This window comes from Alternaria conjuncta (genome assembly GCF_024043145.1).
Source record: "Alternaria conjuncta strain BMP 0040 chromosome Unknown scaffold_4, whole genome shotgun sequence".
Taxonomy (NCBI): domain Eukaryota; kingdom Fungi; phylum Ascomycota; class Dothideomycetes; order Pleosporales; family Pleosporaceae; genus Alternaria; species Alternaria conjuncta.
The window spans coordinates 2,412,284-2,430,532 of NW_026250093.1; the positions used below are offsets into that span (position 1 = coordinate 2,412,284).

The following is an 18,249-nucleotide window of genomic DNA, read 5'->3' on the forward strand; positions in this document are numbered from 1 at the left end:
TTTGTTCCTTGGATGAGGTGTGATGGTGAGGGTAAGGTAATGGCGTGAACAATGCGAAGGCTCTTTACTTCCACTGCGCTGGCTTAGAATCCAGAGAATGCCTCCTTGTCCTACTCAAACTCCGGCGTCCGATAGTTGTTCCTGATAAGTAGTAGTCCGAGGTGGTGGAGAGTTGATAGAATAGATTTCGATTTCTGAAGATGAAGTATGGGAGCCCTGACTCAATCACTAGTCAAACCGTGGAAGGTTCTCGGGTAGTGGCGCAAGCATCAAAGTGCTGTTGCCTGATAGGTCGGTTCTGGTGTCAGCCCTTTTCTGCATCCTGGGTTCCCGTCGCGTGCGTGGTACCTGGGTAGAAGTCGCGACTCTGGCCCGACGATTCCCCGGCCGACCCCGCCAAAAGTTGCCCGCATACCGAACCCACGCACCGACCATCCCTCATCTCTCTCTCACCCTCGACCCCAGACAACTCCAACCCACCATGCCCTACTTCGCGACAAGCCAGGAGTGGTATGAGCAGTCGTCGCTCCTGCTCAAAGCGCGACCGACATCCGTATGCCAAGCTCCACTGCACACGCACGCACGCGACCCGCCTTCTAATCTCGCTACTAGACACGCATCACGTCCAAGTACTCGGTCCTCAAGCCCACGGCCTCCAAGATAAAGAAGCGCCAGAAGTACGAGGAGAAGCGAGCATCGAAGCCTACAGATACCGCGCGCGCATCATCACCGCCGCCGCAATCGCAGAATCCCGAAGAAGTCACCGTTTTCTTCACGCTGAAGACGTACGACCCGGAGTCAGGGACATGCCTGCAATATGAGACCAACAAGGGCGCCGAAGTCGGAAGATTGATTGGAAACCTGGGCAGGCTGGGAAGGCACATGGCAGCGCTGCCGGAGACAACGGACGATCTGAGCATGCCGGCTGCCGGCGAGGCCACATCCACACCACAGGTCGACGAAGGCGGAGACGTGAAGATGGGCGGCGTCCCAGCAGCTGGTGCGGGAACCGGAGGCAAGAAAAAGAAGAAGGGCAAGAAATGAGTAGGATTACATCACAACCATACAATAATGCACGCGCCGGGCAGGGCGCCCAAGGCAAACGAAGACATTGCGACGCACGTACACGATACCACGAGGCTCAGGGATATCGATTGCGGTTCAATGATTGATAAAGGGCCAAGGCATACATGGCGCACAGCCTGCGAAATGAAGATACCCAATCCCACTCCCAGCCTGCCCGTCCGTGAACTTCTCACAGCTGCCGTCCATACTAAAACTTCTTAACAGCCGCACCAGCAGCCGCAGCGTACGAGACACCCTTCATACGCTCCATGCGCTCCAGAAGCTTTTGCTTACGCTTCTCAGCCTTGCGCTCTTCTTTCTGCTTCTCCATCCGCTCCTTGCGCTCCGCCTCCTCCTTTTGCTTCTCAGCCGCCGTCTTGCCGATGATGGTCCACTCGGCCTTGTCCTGTTCGTGCAGCGCTTCGTCCTTGTCAACGACGTCCCAGTTGTCCTCGCTGTTGGCGCTTGACTCGGGTGCGTGTAGACCGGCGTTGTTGGTTTGATCGAGGAAGTCCTTGAGATCTGACGGCGGGGTTTGCACCGTGGTGGTGGGGATGCTGGAGGACATCGTGGTGACTTGATGACTGGTTTGAGTGAGTGAACGAAGGGTTGAGGCAAAGTGTAAGAGCTAAATATGGTGAGCGTTCGACGATAGTGGTTTACTTGGGTCTTGAGAGTGGTTATAATGCTATACTGACAGGCTACAGAAAGTATATGTACCGGCCCGGCCGGTGGCAGTGCCTTCAATTCGCAACTCTCATTCACAGCTAAGTTGCTGCAGTGAATGTCGAATCATCACCGCGCAACCATGCGTGCGTCACATTCCGACGTTGAAAGGCGGCCAAGTGTATTATCTCGACCAAACCATGGTTCTCGCATGGTGGGCGCGCTCGCACGCGAGATCCTGATTAAGGGATGGATAAAACTTCCTGGAAATTGCCGAGTCACAGGTATCATGGATCCGATACATTATGTTGAATCTGGCTGCGAGACTGCACGGCGGGCGCATCCATGCTGCCAGATTGACGTTGCTCACATCGATGGCGGCATGTGTTGCCACAACTCCGAAGGGCGCAGTTGACCGAAGCGCACTCAAGAGTGCCTGGCCAATGTGCGATGCCGCGATACTAGATGGCGATTTCTTCTTCTTGGTCGGAATCGCATATCTCGGCTGATGTTGTCGGTTTGACGGGTACATGGGCTGTTCCTTCCGCTTTGGGTTAGGTCTGTGCTGCGGCGTCGCATCAACATTGATTAACAAGGGGGAGTCGCAATCTCTGAACCTTTTTTTTCAGACTCGTCGTCTTCCCTTCTTAACACCAGCAACGCAAATGTAACCAGACGACATGGGCGCCTTTTACGAGGGTGAAACATATGGGCCTCCCCCGGGTGCCGGGTTTCCTTGTTACTACCAACTCATCTGTCCGGAGCTCGATCAACACTATACACTTCACATGTACGAACACGACACCCCAAGGTTATTTGACCGGAAAGACGAGTACTGGTTTCACAATATGTTTGTAAAGCGAGACGTGGAACGTGTCCAGCACTTCTATCCACCCAGTGGAGACCTCTTCGAGCGCCTGCCAAACGAAATTATTGACCAGATCTTCGATTACATCCTACTTCGCGTAGAGGTTGACTGGGAAGCACTCGGCTATGAACGCTGGAATAGGCGCCCCTCAGTGCAAGAGTTCAATCGGGAAGACTTCCTTGCACTATGCCTCTCGTCCGCTCGTTTATGGCCACTCGCCTTGGCCCGTATATATCGGTCCTATCAGAAAGCCAACTGGGTAGGCAAAAAGGTTGGGTTCCACTTCGAGCGGTCGAAGCTCACCGCGGCACAAATGCGGAACTATGGTATCGAAGACACTCCTGTCATGATCAGTGGACGTCAGCAAATGAGGTCGCAGCAGAATGTTGGAGATCAGGGATGGGACAAGACATGGAACCATTTCAGGTGTCGGCCAGAAAATGATTGGTGCTCTCTCATGCGCCCCATGCGTGGATACACAGCCGGCCGAGGATTGAAGATGGCAAAGTATGAGCTGACGTTAAGACCGGGGGATCGGGACAAGATCGAGCGGGATGTTGGTCGGGCCAATCTACGAGTCACAGACAGAGACTGGGTGCTTCGCAACATCACGACTAGACAATACGTACGTTCGGATCAGTTGCAAGAGCCACCCTCTCCAGCACCAGATTGGGACTCACTACCCAAGTTCCACGAGCCAGTACTTCCCAAGATGCAACGCATCTACCGCGAGCTGTCGGAACAAGTGAGAAGAGTTTCGGTGAACAAACCGCGACCACTACCGGAGAGCGACCAAGCGCTTACATTGGCGAACATATTCTTGGTTCTCACATGTAGCAACCCAGATTGTCCTTCCCCAGGACAAGCCTTCAACTTCTCAAATGGCCCATGGGCTGGGTGCGCATTTGAAGTTGTTTCACTGGACGACCATCTGCAGTCTCAGCAACAAGTGTTAGAGTTCAAAGAACAATCAGGCGAGGCATGGGTGAACGTCAGTAAAGAGGTGGTTGCGGATGTCGCCAACTTGCGTTTTTGCATTCGCAGGTTGCAGGAGATGAGGCATCAGGGTCACGAGCGGTATTTCCGCAGCCACGACCCAGCAGTCAACAAAGCATACTGGGACAACTTCTGGAACAAGATCGAGATGACAAGAAAGCTACATCGGCAGTGGGTGAGGACGTGTCCGCCTAGACCTTGGATAGATGAGAGCGTGTATGCGGAAACGTAGGTAGTCGAAGTGACCGGAACAATCCCACCTTCACTTTCACCTCGCTTCAATACAGCACAATAGGAAAGAGATGCTTCTACCTAACCCTATCGTCTTCTGCAAAGCTATTGTACACCTCTATTCTAGTAGTTCTATTGTACCTCCTGTCATCCTCTAAGGTATCAAAACCTCGCCATCTCCTCTACAAAACCTACCCCAGACACCTACAACACCTTCCACCCCATCATATCTTGCTTCCCAAAAGCCTTGACATCCTCCCCGCGCCCCCAAGACCTACCTCTCCACCACCCAAAAGTAGCTGGACTACTTCGCGGCCTCACAATGAGCCCCCACTCCCGCCTCTGTCGCCGCCTAACCTGGCACCTCTGCCGCGCGCGCCGCCAGCTCGAGCGCCGAGCAAATGGCCCACCAGCCATGCGAACGCGAAGCCGCTCTGCCACTACATCTTCACCAACACCAGCACCAACACAAGGCACACCCGCAACACCACTTACCCTCGGCGGTGAAACCGGCACCCTCACCAAAAAGCCCCCCACCAAGAAACAACTCCTCGCGAGCTCAAAGCGGCTTGGACGCAAAAGACTAGCGCTAAAGCGGGTGTTGGAGAAGAAGAAGAAAGACATGGAGGAGAAGGGGAAGAGGACGTTTGGAATGGGGCAAAGGATCAGGCTGTTGAGTCAGCTTGGTCCGGCTGGGGAGTTGGAAGTGTTGGAAGGGAGGAGGTTGGTGCCTGCGCAGCGGAAGATTACGAGCCCGGAGGCTATGAGGGCGAAGAGGGAGGGGGAGAGAGTGGGCAGAAGTCCGTTGAGGGAGATGTGGTGAGGGGGGGTTTGTGGAGGGGAGGATGTTGGGGGGATGTTTTCTTCGGGGGATGGTTTGGGGAGGGGATTGGAGCGCTGGGCGCTTGATGTATTCGTCAAACGTATGTTTACTTCGACGTTTGAAGCGCTGGTCGCTCCATGTATTCCTCAAACGTACATGTACTCCACCGATTAAAGCGCTGGTCAGTTCACGACGTCTCCCAGCTTCCTCCCATCTACAAGTTCAACAACACACTCGCCAACCCCATACCAACACCCCACGCCGCACCAACACCCAGCCCCCGCTTCTGCGCCTTACCCTGATACTCCGGCATACCCGCCCCAGCACCAAAGTCATACTCGAAGCTTCCATTGAGCGCAACAGGACCTTGAACACTTCTTCCAGTACCAAGAATAGTAATGTTCTTAACCACACACTCCGTCTCGTATCCAAAGTCACCGTCCATGCTGAACTTGCCGTTGTCGTAGGAGAAGGTAATCATGGATGTAGACGGCTGCTCGATGCTATCGCCGTCGTCGAGGTACAGCGAGCCCTCCGCCTGGTTCGTAGCGTTCGGCGCGATCCACAAGACAAAGTCCTGCTTCCGCAGCTCGGTCGTCGTGTTTGCGGATTCAGCGCGCAGAGGCAGGATGGAGCCGCCGCGGACGTGGAGGGGAATGGAGTCGAAACCGATGTCGGTGAGGTCGATCATGCTTCCGTTTCCTTGGATGCGCTCGCCGGTCCAGTAGTCGTAGAAGACTTCGTTGGGGAGGTAGATGGATACGGAGGTGGAGTTTTCTTCCAGCACGGGCGACACGAGGATGGCGTCGCCGTAGAAGAATTGGTATTCGAGGGCGAAGGTGTTGGGGTCGGTGGGGTAGTGGAACCACAGCGGGTTTAAGCTGGGTTCTCCGGTGGTGGTCTGACGGTGGAAGGCTGTGTAGAAGTAGTCGAGTAGACGGTAGCGGACGGCGATGGCGTTCTTGGCTGCGGCGGTGGTCAAGGGCCAGCGGTAGTACTCTTGGTCGATTGATGTGTCGCCAGCGTGGTTCCTCATGAAGGGGTAGAAGGCACCGAGGGTGGCCCAGCGTGCGCAGAGGGTCTCGGTGGTGTTGCCGGCGAAACCGCAGATGTCAGGTCCGACCATGGGGATCTGGAAGATGGAGTTGAAGTTCAAGATGCCGGCGATGGAGAAGCGGTATTGTGTCCATTCGGAGACGTTGTCACCTAGCCACTTTCCGAGGTAGGTACCTAGACCGACGAACTAGATCTCGTTAGCTGTTGCGCGATGTAATGACTTAATAAAGACTTACAGTGGAGCGGGTGATGATCAAAGGACGACGTTCAGGACGGCGTGCAAGCATACTCTTGTGCGAAGCAATCGACATCATCGAGCCCCAGAAGTTGTGGGTATCATAGTGGTACGTTCCGTCGTAGTTCTGGATGTCGGTGTCGAGGGTCTTGTTGCTGATGGAGCCAGCAGCGTTGGCAATCTGGTACTCAGGGTTGATCAGGTCACGGCCGGGAAGACCGGGGTGCGCGGCAAGGTCTTCGGTGTTGTTTGAGGCTTGACGCTTGAAGTTGGAGCGCTTGCTGAGAGGGGAGCTTGAGCGGGTCTTCAGCGTGGAGTTGGACTGGGGCTGGAGTCCCGCTGGGAAGCCAGGGATCTGGCGGCCGTCGGCGGAGGTACGGACTGGCGGTGGCTCAGGCGGGTTCTTGGACTCCTCTGAGTAGGCTACAGGATCCTCGCAAGGGTACGGACAGAAATTGGCAGGCTCGTTCATGTCGTTCCACAGACCGTCAATGTCAACACCAGTCGCCGGGTCAAAGAACTCCGCAAACTTCTGGTCCCAGTACTGCTGGGTGTTGGGGTGGAACCAGTCGGGGAAGACAGTTGGGCCGGGCCAGACCGCGCCTTCGAAGAAAGAGCCGTTCTCGCGCTTTTGGAAGACATCGAGCTCAGCACCGTCGTTGTAGCCATCGTAGTCGCCACTCCAGACAGCCGAGTTGACCATCATGATGTAGTGCTGCTGGTGAGCATGGAGGTAGTCAACCACCTCGCGAACGAGTTCAAGAGGGTAACGCTCTGGATCCAGAGTGAACAGGCGACGGAGCTCCATGTAGTCGATGTCGGTCCACATGGTCTGGGTGGTATTAGCAAAGATGTATTGGTACTCTGTAACACAGTAGAACTCACCTCAAGAGGAATGTCGGCAGCGGAGTAGTTGGCAACTACCTCAGCAACTTGCCAGACATCACGGTAACCGTACTTGCATTGATGAGATCCGAAACCCCAGTAAGGCATCATAGCGGGAAGACCAGAGAGAGCAGAGTACTGGACTGCGACTTCCTTCGGTCCAGGACCAGCGAGGAAGTAGAAGTCAAGAACACCACCTAGAGTGTTGTACTCAAGGAACTGGCCCTCGGAGTCGTCGATCTTGATGTCCATACCCTGGGAGCTGGCCAAGAAGACACCGTGAGTGCCATTCTCGCCGCGGTGATCAAAGTAGATGGGGTGAGCTCCGTAGAGGTTGGAACCCTCTGGGGTACCGTAGGCATCACGGTTCCAGAGAGTGCGGGTGTAGTTGGTGGTGTTCAGATGAAAATGGTCAGTCGATTCACCAAGACCGTATAGGTTGGGCGAGGGAGGTAGAGCAGTTCTCAGACGAAGGTACTGCGACTCAAAGACGAGCGATGCAGCGGAGGTGTCGAAGAGAGTCTCGTTGGTCTCCTTGCGCTTGATGGCGAACGAGAACGGGCTGTCGGTCCATGTGAATGACAGGGCAGAGTCCTCGGGGCTGACACCCTCGTCATCGGAAGGACGAGGCCAGACAGATTCTTGGATCTGGAAGACTTGCTCTTCAGCATCGAAGATCTTCACGTGGAGGCGTTCGGCTGTAAAATTGGTTAGCACCAATAATGATTGTAATGGTTGGAGAACGCACCCGTCTGGTACTCGACTTCAAGCTTGAGGTCAGTCAAGTCGTCGCCGTAGACATTGCAAGCGGTGCCCGCAAGCGTAAGGTCCGCGGTAACCTTGGAGCCAGAATCCTGAAGGTTGCTGGCCGTGTATCCAGGGCAAGCTTCAAGTGATGAGCTTTGGCGTTGAACCAGCGAACTTGCAAACGCAGGTACCGCCACCCCAAGAGCGAAAAGGCCTTTGGTGATCATGGTGCCTGAAGGTATTGAGAAAGCCAGGACCGTGTTGGATGCTGATCGTCCGAGGGAACCTTCGCCTTCTTATACTCGAGCGCGTGCAGCCGTGTGTGCTAGTCCGATGCACTACAACAACAAAGCATGCATCGTGATCTCGGTTCAGACTTACCGTTTGCATGGCTAGGATAGGCGGATATGCACCCAAGGCGCGCTCCCCGCAGTACCGTCATCATGGAGGTCGGACTTGCATGGCTTGGCAACGATGCGAGGGCCAGAGAGGCAACATAGCGGGGTCATTGGTTCCGCAGATTCACGCTGTGGAGAGCTTGTTTACCCGGAGAGAATCCCGTTTGGGGTTCGGCTGGCATGGAGGACATGCGAGGCGCAAAACTCTGGGGTAAACGATCAGGTTTGTTTACGCGGGTGCGAGGCGCGACGCACGGCGGCTACGCTGATTCGATGGAAGTCGGGAGTGCGAGATGCCGGTCCGACATGTGGTGCCGACGTGCCTTCGCGCTTCCATCGCCAAGCAGACGGCTGAAGAAAGCCAAGATAAGGCTAAACTTGGTGACATGTCGTGAGTCCAGGATTCAAACGTCGAGTTCCAGGACGTGTTCTACATGTTTTCCCGAAGTTGAACAGCGCTTGTGCGGTATGTAGAGGGCGGGAGCAGCAGGCCGCATTTCTTGAGCCCTACGTTGGATTCGTTCAAGGCGGCAACATTGAGCACGCGAACCTCTTGCACGGGAACTCAGCTTTGAGGGACAGTATCTCAAACTGCACCTTGGCATATACACATGACTCTACATCGCTACCTATGCAGAAACAGTGCCATGTATACTTCCAACGTGTGTCTTGCGGTGCATATTCCTGAGATATCCATGGGTCTGGAGTATCTAAGTGCACGGACGGAGACTAGCGCGCCTCTGGCCCAAGACCGAAAAGTTCACGAACGCGACAGCAACAACCTCCAACACCACTCCACGTCACCATGCTTTGCGCAATTTCTGGCGAAGCTCCCCGCGAACCCGTTGCCTCGCGCAAGTCGGGCAATGTCTTCGAAAAGCGCCTGATCGAGGCGCACATCTCGGAACACCACACCGACCCCGTTACTGGCGAAGACCTCGCGACCGAGGACCTCATCGAGCTCAAGTCGCCCAATGTCGTCACCCCACGCGCCCCCAGCTTCACCTCGATACCCGCCATGCTCAGCGCCTTCCAGAACGAGTGGGATGCCCTGGTACTAGAGACACACACGCTCAAGCAGCACTTGGCGCAAACGAGGCAGGAGCTGAGTACGGCGCTCTACCAGAACGACGCGGCGACACGGGTCATTGCGCGCATATCAAAAGAGCGAGACGAGGCGCGCGAAGCTCTGTCCAACGTCACCGTCAGTGGAGGCGGCGGCCAGGGCGATGCGATGCAGGTGGACGGCCAGGGCCTGCCTGAGGAGCTTGCCGCCCTCGTTGACGAAACACAGAAAGAGTGAGTCTTGTCCCCTCCTAGATTACATACCATGTGAGAGCCCCCGACTAACGCACTACAGGCTGTTCGGCTCGCGACGAAAGAGACCTGTACCCGCAGGCTGGGCCTCTGGAGACGCCATCTCCAACTACGACATTGCCAAGACGACCGACTCGCTATTCCCAGGCAGCAGCTGCATCGCTGTCAACGAGGCTGAGCTGGTCCTATTCGGTGGAGCTGATGGTACCGCGGGTGTCTACTCGCTGGCCCAAGGCAAGGTTCTGGAGACATTCAACGCTGGCGGCGCCGTCACTTCGACAGCATGGTGGGGAGAGCGCGCTCTTATCGGCACTTCGACAGGCACAGTCAAGGTCTTTTCCAACGGCGATGAGGTTGCCCAGATCGGATCACACGCTGGCGCCGTCACATCCATGTCGCTACACCCCAGCGGCAAGATGCTCGCTACCGCCGGCGCCGACAAACGCTACGCAATCCACGAGCTCACCACTTTCAAGACCGTTTCGCAAGTCTACGTCGAAGCCGAAATCACCTGCGTCTCCTTCCACGTCGACGGCATGCTCTTCTTCCTCGGAAGCTCCGACGGCAACATCCGGATATACGATATCAAGACTGGTGCCAAGATGGCTGAACTCGAGACTGGCGCGCCCGTTGCGGATCTGAAGTTCTCCGAGAACGGAACGTGGTTCGCCGTAGTACAGCAGAATTCCTCCAGCGTCGCGATTTGGGATATCCGGAAGCAGGCAGCAATTCACACATTGGAATCTGGCAGCCCAGTCACCAGCTGCAGCTGGGACTACACCGGCACGTTCCTCGCGATTGCCGGCACGGGCAGCGTCTCTGTGCAACAATACACCAAGGCGTCGAAGAGCTGGGCTGAGCTGGTGAGGAAGGCAGCTCCAGCGAAGGACGTCGCCTGGGGTGGTAAGGCCGAGAATGTAGTCGCCCTGAACCCAGAGGGTGGCTTGGTTGTATTGGCAGCAGTTTGAAGTGTTTTGGGCTTCAGGGGTGACTTTTGATGGCGTAAAGTTTTTGTGACAGGGCAGGCAGATGTGTACATTGGCTGCTATTTCATCAGTGTGTAGAATCAGGAGCTCGCGGATGCATTTAGGCTGGGGGGTTTTACGACCAAAATTTGAATAGGATACTACCACATGCTGTAAAACACTACGTCACGATCCATCTCGCACATGCAAGAGCAAAACAATGCGCTTTGGTGAAGGGGCTGGGTCGCAGAAGACGATAGAAACGAACAGAATAGCGGTCTGTAGTCATTGTTCGATTCCAATCGACGGTGAAGGGTGATAGGTGATTTTGGATTTGACGTTCTGGCGTTTGTCATACTGCCCAGATGGATGTTGGAGCGCCACCACAGTTTCGCCGAACTCAGCACCCCCAACGGCACGAGACGGGCCCAACCTTCCCCCTTCGACACTCGCCGGTGCTACTATCGCCCGCCGCCAACCTCACCACGCACCCCGCAACCATCACCAGCCTGACATCCGGCATGGAAGGCGAAGGACGACCGAGTGGGTTCACGCACAGACAGCAGAAGGTGAGTGCCGTCGGCGGTAGTACCGCCAACATAAACAACAACAGGGTGAAGATTGGCTGACCACGGCTGCTGCAGCGCTCACATGCACAAATGGACGGCGAGCAAGCGTCTGCCTCGCCTGCCTGGAGACATGGCTCCTTTCCCGACAACCGCGAAGCTCCCCCAACCTACCACGGCCTTCCCTTCGGATACGATTACGACGATAGGCAGAGCCCTGCTAACGACATCTACGACCCACCCGCCCGCTATCATTTCGACCGCCAGCCCACCCCGACCTTCGAGTCTGCACTGCGATCGCACGCCCGCCCGCCCATAGAACGCGCCTCCTCAAGCGCCCAGCACTCGCATACCGCCGGGTTACACCTGCCAAGGTTGGGCAACATGGCGTCTTCGGCATCCAGACGGTTCGCGGGCGATGGCTTCGACTACAGGCGGCCGGCTGGCTCGGCAAGTCAACACACAACAGCGTCTGTCGATCTGACGGGGGACGACGAGGACGACGTGGCTATCGACCTGAGCCAGGACGACGACATCATTGACTTGACAGCCGATGATTCGGGCGACGGGGCGAGTCACAATGGCAACAATGCACGCGAGCAACAACAGGATAGAGGACAGCAAGAGTCGCATCGCGGTGGCCGTCACCCACGTCGTTTGCCAAGGGGCTTTGACATCATCATCGACCTCGACAATGGCGAGGAGGAGTGGCACCCCAATCCACCAGCGCCGCAACCAAGCTCGCCCGAGATCGAGTTCATTTCGTCGCGCACAATACCCGGTCAGCGCCACCTTCAACCAGTCGACGAGAACGAATCCGATGGCGAGGATGTGCGGTTCATACGGGCGAACGCGTTACCAGAGGCCGAGGCACGGAGACGGCAGAGGAACGAACAGTTGGATAACGTCATGGATCTCTTTGGAACATTGAACGGACGTTTCACCCACCTCCGAGCCCAAGTCGATCGATTCCACGAACAGGTCAATCAGACCGCAAACCGCTTCCACGAACCCGTCGCCCCTTCGCGCAGTGCCTCTCGGGGTCGAGCGCCGCACATCCGAGTCGGCGCATTCCAAGCGCCCAATTTGGATTTCGATATCATCGGCTTCGACATTGGCCCACGGGTACGCGAAGCACCGCCCCCTCCAGCTACCTACGACGCGCCACCACCAGCCCCGGAGGGCTTCACGCGGAGTCCAGAAGAAGAAGGAGATGCGCTTATATGTCCCAATTGCGAAGAACAGCTGTGTGTCGGCAGCGACGAGATCAAGAGGCAGGTGTGGATTGTCAAGGGATGCGGTCATGTAAGTCTCAGCTTGTGACGGACGGCACGACGACAAAACTAACAATGTGCTAGGTATACTGCGGCGAATGCACAGCCAATCGATCGGCGAAGCGCAGTGCTAAAGGCAAGGAGACGCGCGCAAACACGAACCCTTTCAAGGTCTGCGTGGTCGAGGACTGCGATAAGAATGTGTCCCACAAGAAGAGCATGATTCAGGTATTCTTGTGATCACACAGTTCAAGAGATGGATACTGTACCTTTCTTTCTAGGACCTTTATCTCGGCTCAAGTCATGGTTGGGTGTTTTGACGATACCCTTGCTCGCATCTCTCTCTCTCTCTTATCATATCTATTCGCATTTTGTTTGCATTTGCATAGCAGGGCGTTTTTTGCATGGATGTTTTTCCAATTGAATTTACATATGGTACTAGTACCTACGAGCGGTCGATTCTCTGAGCGTGCCCTATTGCCCCCGGTGAAATATAAGAAGAGCGAGATGAGGGATGACCGGTGTAATTAGTATGCGAGGATTTAGATGAATCTGCGATATGGATGATTCTGACTCGAGTGCTTGTGAATATTGATGTGCTACGTGTCCCGAGTATCTTGTTCATTGCGATGATGAAGGTCGTGGGCGATCACGTCGAAATAATGTATGATGATCTCATCCCACGTGGAAGGACCTCGGGAATCCGGCGCCAAGAACAAGGGTCCTCAGGTACGCGAGACCGAGCTGCATGCGAGAAAAGGGCAGCTTGCTACATGCTTCCCTTGGGCCTCAGGCACACACAAACCCCGTCACCTCACTTCTAACTTTGTTTCAAATCAATTGCATCACAATCGACCCACGAACATGTCCACCAAATCCAAAACATCCCAGGCTGCGCGAGCCGCGGCCCCCAACGACCAACGACCTTCCAAACCATCCGGAGGAGCGAAGAATGCCTACCTCATGCTGTACAACGCCGTCTCCGCCGCACTATGGGCAGGCGTACTCTTCCAGACCGTTACTATCGGTGCAAACGAGGTGGTGAATGCACAGAAGGCTGGTGCGTTTTTTGGCAAGGGCGATTGGTTCACCGCGGCGAAGAGGGGATTGGGTAGTGGGAAGGTGTATGGGAATTTGGAGGGGTATACGAGGGGGGTGCAGACGTTGGCGGGGATGGAGGTGTTGCATAGTCTGGTTGGTGAGTTACTATCTCTTAAGGGTGGGTGGGGAAGGCGGACGGGAGGATGGTGGATCGAATTCCACTCCTGGTTCTTTCTTTCGTGCTCGCACCTGAGTGGGTGTTACCGCATGAGGAGCCTTGGTTGTGCACATTTGGATATGGATATTCGGTGGCCTGATCAGCCTCACTAACAACATCACAGGCCTCGTCCGCGCCCCCCTCCTCACTACACTCATGCAAGTCGCATCCCGCTTCCTCCTCGTCCACCTCATCGCCTCGCCCCCCGCCTTCCCTCTCTCGACCCGCCACTCGCCCGCCTACAGCACCATGCTGCTCGCATGGAGCGTCACAGAAGTAATCCGCTACTCCTACTTCGTCTTTTCCTTATCTGGTGCCGGGGTTCCGAAGCTCTGGACCTGGTTGCGGTACAACACCTTCCTCGTTCTCTACCCTCTTGGTATTTCGAGTGAGTGCTGGCTGGTGTACCAGGCTATCCCTTTGGCTAGTGAGAGGAACGAGTTGTTTGGGTACGCGCTTTGGGCCATATTGGCAATCTATGTTCCGGGAAGTTACATCCTGTTCTCGCATATGTTGGCGCAGAGGAGGAAAATTGCTAGGCAGAGTAGGGTAGCTTAACGGGTGATGGGTGACGACGAAGCGCGGGAGAGAGATGCATCGGCAGTCAGACGGAGAATATACACATGGAATAAGTTAAGCCTGTGTTTGAAATGCAGCAAAGATACAATGCTACGTGCGATCGATAGCCCAAGTTGAGTGACTCATCCGCCAACCACATCAATACACAGCCTCATAGATATTCACTCCTTCCCCCCCTCCTTCGGCCCCGTCTGCGCATTCCTCTCCCCCACATCCAACGCAACCAAAAACCTACTCACGCAATTATACGCCGCGACCGTCGCTGTAATCTCCACAATCTCCTTCTCGCTAAACCCCACTGTTTTCAACTGCTCGAACACGCTGTCTGGCACACGCACGTCTAGTGTCATGGCATCCGTGTATGCCAGTACAGCGCCCAGCTTCTCGCCTAAGTCGGCGAGTGGTTGTCTGGGGGAGGAGTTTAGGACGGCGAGGACTTGGGGTTTTGTGACGTCTTGTTGGGGAGTGAGTAGGTGTCTGGGAGTGGGGGTAGAGGAGAAGAGAAGGGGGGAAGGAATGGGGATAGGGGAATGGGGGAATAGGCATACCTTCAGCTGATTCTAGAATGGGCGAATGAGACTCCCATTCGTACCATGCCTTGTTTAGAACTGCAACGCGGCAAATGGCTGTTTCGCGGATGGATGTGGGAAGACTGGTTTTCGTGCGGATGGAGCCGAGGAATGAGTTCCTGGGTTTGGTTGTTAGGTTGGCGGATACTGGGGTGGAACGGTGGTTGGAGTGGATATGGCTGTGTTATGCGCCCGTTCATCGTGTGCGGACTGGGACAGCATGACATGGAAGATGTGAGCATGATGCTTTGGAACTTACCACCCGTCCGCGACCGGGGGAGCATGAAGCAATGTCCGGTCTAGAGCTATGAGGCCCTTCTCGCCTCGCCGTTGTCTGACGCGCTGCTCGACGGCTTTGTCTTCTTCGGACGTGAAGTTCGGCGGGTCGGGGACGTAAGGGAGACGCATTGTGAGGTTGGTAAATCGATGAAATGTTCTTGTAATCGTGAACGTCTTCTTGTCGACTTATATAGATAGAGACTCAGTCTGAGTCAAACGCGTATGCTCCTCTTCGTCGAGATCGAGATGAGTCAAGCTGCGTGCTCGTCACTACATATCCCGAGGTCGGCAATAGAGCTGGAGCCGTCGGAACGCATTCCGAGCACTGAGCTGGCGGGGACGAATCACAACTCTCTTCGCTTACCACTTATCGATAACGAGACTTTCACCATCCTTTCCCACCTAGTCCGATGACTGTCGCACCCGGCTGTAAACAACAACACCAACGAAAACAGACATGGCGCCCAATTCCAAGCTAAACGCAAAGCGCAAGGCGCAAAGAGAAGGAACGCAACCTGCGAAGCCCAAAAAACCGGAAAAGCGTCTGGCGAATGGCGCTAAAGGACCTGGGATTTCTTACATTCCGATTGAACTCCAACAGCTTTTGTTGAACATTTTCCGCAACTCGTTCGCGGAGAGGATGAGCGCGGATATTACGCCGCTGTTGCAGGAAGTCAAGGGCCATCTTTACAAGCGCGACTTTGCGACTGCCTTTGGGAAGAAGGAGTATTTGGAGGCGTATGCGGCGAGGTGGAGTCCGAGTCGCGCGTTGGGATATTTGGATCTCATGTGGGAGTTGAGGGACGAGATATGGATTGATGAGGAAGATGAGGAAGAGGATCAAGAAGTCAAGACAGGGCAAACCAGGCCGAAGAACAGGAAGATTGTGTGTTTGGGTGGTGGAGCGGGCGCGGAGATTGTGACTTTGGGCGGCTTGCAAAAGCTCATGTCTACCACGTATTCACAAGACGGGGAAGATGTAGATGGCCCGAGAGGTCATGTGGAAATTACCGCCATCGACATCGCCGACTGGAGTGTGGTCGTGGAGAACCTCGCCAAACAACTCACAGTCCCAGCCGAACTGTCGAAATACGCATCCGCCGCTGCAAGAGCCGCAAACGTTCCACCTCTTAACCCAGAAGACGTCACCGTAAAGTTCAAGCAGCAAGACGTACTCTCAGCCTCAACTGAAGAACTAACCGAGCAACTCGCCGACGCAAACCTCGTCACACTCCTCTTCACCCTAAACGAACTCTACACAGCCTCACTGCCTCTAACCCAAAAGTTTCTTCTCCTCATGACAACGATCCTCCAACCCGGCGCTCTCCTCCTCGTCGTCGACAGCCCCGGAAGTTACTCATCCGTCACGCTGAACGGCGCCGAGAAGAAGTACCCCATGCAATGGCTCCTCGACCACACGCTGTTGAAGCAGGCCAGCGGGAATTTGAATGAGCGCGGCAAGGAAGAGATTGTTAGGTGGGAGAAGGTTAAAGAGGATGATAGTAGGTGGTATAGGTTGGATGAGAGATTGAGGTATCCGATTGAGCTGGAGAATATGCGTATGCAGGTTCATCTTTATCGGAAATTGTAGAACGTCGCAATACCATCGACAAAGATACAAAACTACCCTTCAACCCTTTCTCTTCAGTGGTCCTCACCCATTACTTATCCAGCTGCCACCACGAAGCCGACTCATCCATTAAGTCTGACTCCGGTCACCATCGCCACTCGCCTACGCACTGTTCCTGCGACTTGATTGAGGTACTGTATACCATCGAGCCTGGACAGCGTGGTTGTCAAGACGTATTCCACAGTCGCTTGGGAGCTGGTCGCCTTATCCGCGATAGTAGCCAAACCTGCCGCACCACTATCGCGGTGGTGTGTGTCGACAAGCGGAGTTTGAAAGGTCCGTTCCATTCATCGCATGGCGTCCACGCATGCGACATGATGGCCAGTCATCATGAAAAGCAATATCACAAGCCCCCCCTCCCTCTCACCCACCCCTAACCTCCGTACAACTCCACCCCCTCTCCCTCTCCCTCCCCTGCCCATAAACATCCTCCGGCCTCCGAACTCCACTTCCCGAGTCCACCCTCTCCATCTCCATCCTCATACTCGATCTCGACAGCTCCTTCGTCACAAGTATACTCTTCAAACTATGGTTCTCCTGCACACTGCGCAGACTTATATCGCTGCTTGCCTGACTCTGGCTGAGCTTGGGCGTCTCGCGTAACCGTGTCTTTTCGTAGCGGCGGAGCAGGATGGCGATGATGGGGACAAGTAGGAGGAGGCATACGATGGCTATTACGATGCCGATTATGGCGCCGGGGCTGAAGCCGTCGCGGCGGGAGCTGCCGTTTGGGATGGGGATTATGGCTGGTGGGGCTTCGGGGGTGAGGGTTGTGGTGGGGATGGGGTATGGTGGCATTGTGGGTGTTGGGGTGTTGTCGTTGTAGTTGCTGTTGTTGTTGTAGCGGGTCGATGTGTTCTTGGAGTAAAAGCGATCGAAGATGTAAAGACGTCGTGCTCCTCAAGGAGAAAAGAGTGATGAGACGGAGGCCCAATGGAAAGATTAAGTGTAACGACAGTATTATAGTGAGCGAAATTCCAAAGTATGACGGATGAAAAGCGACAAGAACGAGGTTCAATAATAACAGAAAGGATATGCCAGGCTGTCACTCCCAATAGTAAGAACACGAGGGGTTTTCATGCCACGAATAATACCCCATCACGCCTTACCGTCACCTTCCAGAACAACCCCCAGCCCACCCCTACCAAGCCTATCCCGACCAAATTGCAGCACCCGCTGACCATAAAGACGTGAGGACAGCCTAGCGCACTCCACGACCCTCGTTGTAGCGATCAGAATTGGCTGCAAGGCAAAGTTAGTGGCGTTTACAATCAGCCAATCACGTCCCATCGTCGCACGTAGGAGGCGAACACCTGAGCCAGAGCCGCACGCCGCCTCGCCTCAGACAGCGTAGGTTTGCGCTGAAGGATCAAGGTCTACAGCGAATAGTAGGCGGGAGGGGTAGAGGGGTAGTGATGGCCTTTTGTGAGGCGCATGTGGAGGGACGTGGGGACGCGGTCTCGTTGGACCGGAGGTGCGCGAGGTGAGGCTTGCGCAGGTACGGGTTTGGGGGGAATGGGGATGGGATGTGGTGAGGGGTTTGCCGCTTGTGAGTCGCGTTTAATGAGTTTGCCGTATGGATAAGTGTTGCAGTATCACGAGGTCGTTGTGGAATGCCCAGGTGTTGTTGCCAGTTGCCAGCCGTGCCTGCCCCTTGATCGTAGGCGAGGCGGCAGGCTGCCCCTCATTCGCACCCTTCGTCGCGCTGTGCCCTCGCTCTACTAAGCATCCATCACGACAAGCATTGCGCAATTTCTCTTCCGAGTATAACGGACTTGTTCCGAATGGAAATCTTTCTCCTGGTGGTAGTATCTTCCTTACTTGTCCTTATGTTCGTGTCTG

At 55.2% G+C, this 18,249-nt stretch overlaps 10 protein-coding genes across 10 annotated transcripts; 6 read left to right on the forward strand and 4 right to left on the reverse strand.

Moving 5' to 3' along the window:
- Positions 1–481: 481 nt before the first annotated feature.
- J4E85_003675 (uncharacterized protein) lies at positions 482–1,044 on the forward strand (the record flags this gene model as incomplete). Its single annotated transcript, XM_051467941.1, has 2 exons — positions 482–553; positions 613–1,044. 2 exons carry the CDS (start codon positions 482–484, stop codon positions 1,042–1,044), a joined length of 504 nt encoding a protein of 167 aa, XP_051329100.1.
- A 229-nt stretch (positions 1,045–1,273) lies between these two features.
- J4E85_003676 (uncharacterized protein) lies at positions 1,274–1,633 on the reverse strand (the record flags this gene model as incomplete). The annotated part of the gene is made up of 1 exon (XM_051467942.1): positions 1,274–1,633. The coding sequence occupies one exon, from the start codon at positions 1,631–1,633 to the stop codon at positions 1,274–1,276; it is 360 nt and encodes a 119-aa protein (XP_051329101.1).
- Positions 1,634–2,411: 778 nt separating this feature from the next.
- J4E85_003677 (uncharacterized protein) lies at positions 2,412–4,649 on the forward strand (the record flags this gene model as incomplete). Its single annotated transcript, XM_051467943.1, has 2 exons — positions 2,412–3,780; positions 4,288–4,649. The coding sequence occupies 2 exons, from the start codon at positions 2,412–2,414 to the stop codon at positions 4,647–4,649; spliced, it is 1,731 nt and encodes a 576-aa protein (XP_051329102.1).
- A 214-nt stretch (positions 4,650–4,863) lies between these two features.
- Positions 4,864–7,799, reverse strand: J4E85_003678 (uncharacterized protein; the record flags this gene model as incomplete). Its single annotated transcript, XM_051467944.1, has 4 exons — positions 4,864–5,892; positions 5,942–6,772; positions 6,826–7,523; positions 7,574–7,799. The coding sequence occupies 4 exons, from the start codon at positions 7,797–7,799 to the stop codon at positions 4,864–4,866; spliced, it is 2,784 nt and encodes a 927-aa protein (XP_051329103.1).
- Positions 7,800–8,775: 976 nt separating this feature from the next.
- J4E85_003679 (uncharacterized protein) lies at positions 8,776–10,255 on the forward strand (the record flags this gene model as incomplete). The annotated part of the gene is made up of 2 exons (XM_051467945.1): positions 8,776–9,269; positions 9,331–10,255. 2 exons carry the CDS (start codon positions 8,776–8,778, stop codon positions 10,253–10,255), a joined length of 1,419 nt encoding a protein of 472 aa, XP_051329104.1.
- Positions 10,256–10,911: 656 nt separating this feature from the next.
- Positions 10,912–12,332, forward strand: J4E85_003680 (uncharacterized protein; the record flags this gene model as incomplete). Its single annotated transcript, XM_051467946.1, has 2 exons — positions 10,912–12,123; positions 12,177–12,332. The coding sequence occupies 2 exons, from the start codon at positions 10,912–10,914 to the stop codon at positions 12,330–12,332; spliced, it is 1,368 nt and encodes a 455-aa protein (XP_051329105.1).
- Positions 12,333–12,956: 624 nt separating this feature from the next.
- Positions 12,957–13,908, forward strand: J4E85_003681 (uncharacterized protein; the record flags this gene model as incomplete). Its single annotated transcript, XM_051467947.1, has 2 exons — positions 12,957–13,290; positions 13,475–13,908. The coding sequence occupies 2 exons, from the start codon at positions 12,957–12,959 to the stop codon at positions 13,906–13,908; spliced, it is 768 nt and encodes a 255-aa protein (XP_051329106.1).
- A 182-nt stretch (positions 13,909–14,090) lies between these two features.
- Positions 14,091–14,906, reverse strand: J4E85_003682 (uncharacterized protein; the record flags this gene model as incomplete). Its single annotated transcript, XM_051467948.1, has 3 exons — positions 14,091–14,365; positions 14,478–14,617; positions 14,758–14,906. The coding sequence occupies 3 exons, from the start codon at positions 14,904–14,906 to the stop codon at positions 14,091–14,093; spliced, it is 564 nt and encodes a 187-aa protein (XP_051329107.1).
- Positions 14,907–15,234: 328 nt separating this feature from the next.
- J4E85_003683 (uncharacterized protein) lies at positions 15,235–16,309 on the forward strand (the record flags this gene model as incomplete). The annotated part of the gene is given in 2 exon segments (XM_051467949.1): positions 15,235–16,279; positions 16,293–16,309. 2 exon segments carry the CDS (start codon positions 15,235–15,237, stop codon positions 16,307–16,309), a joined length of 1,062 nt encoding a protein of 353 aa, XP_051329108.1.
- A 461-nt stretch (positions 16,310–16,770) lies between these two features.
- Positions 16,771–17,205, reverse strand: J4E85_003684 (uncharacterized protein; the record flags this gene model as incomplete). The annotated part of the gene is made up of 1 exon (XM_051467950.1): positions 16,771–17,205. One exon carries the CDS (start codon positions 17,203–17,205, stop codon positions 16,771–16,773), a length of 435 nt encoding a protein of 144 aa, XP_051329109.1.
- Positions 17,206–18,249: the final 1,044 nt, after the last annotated feature.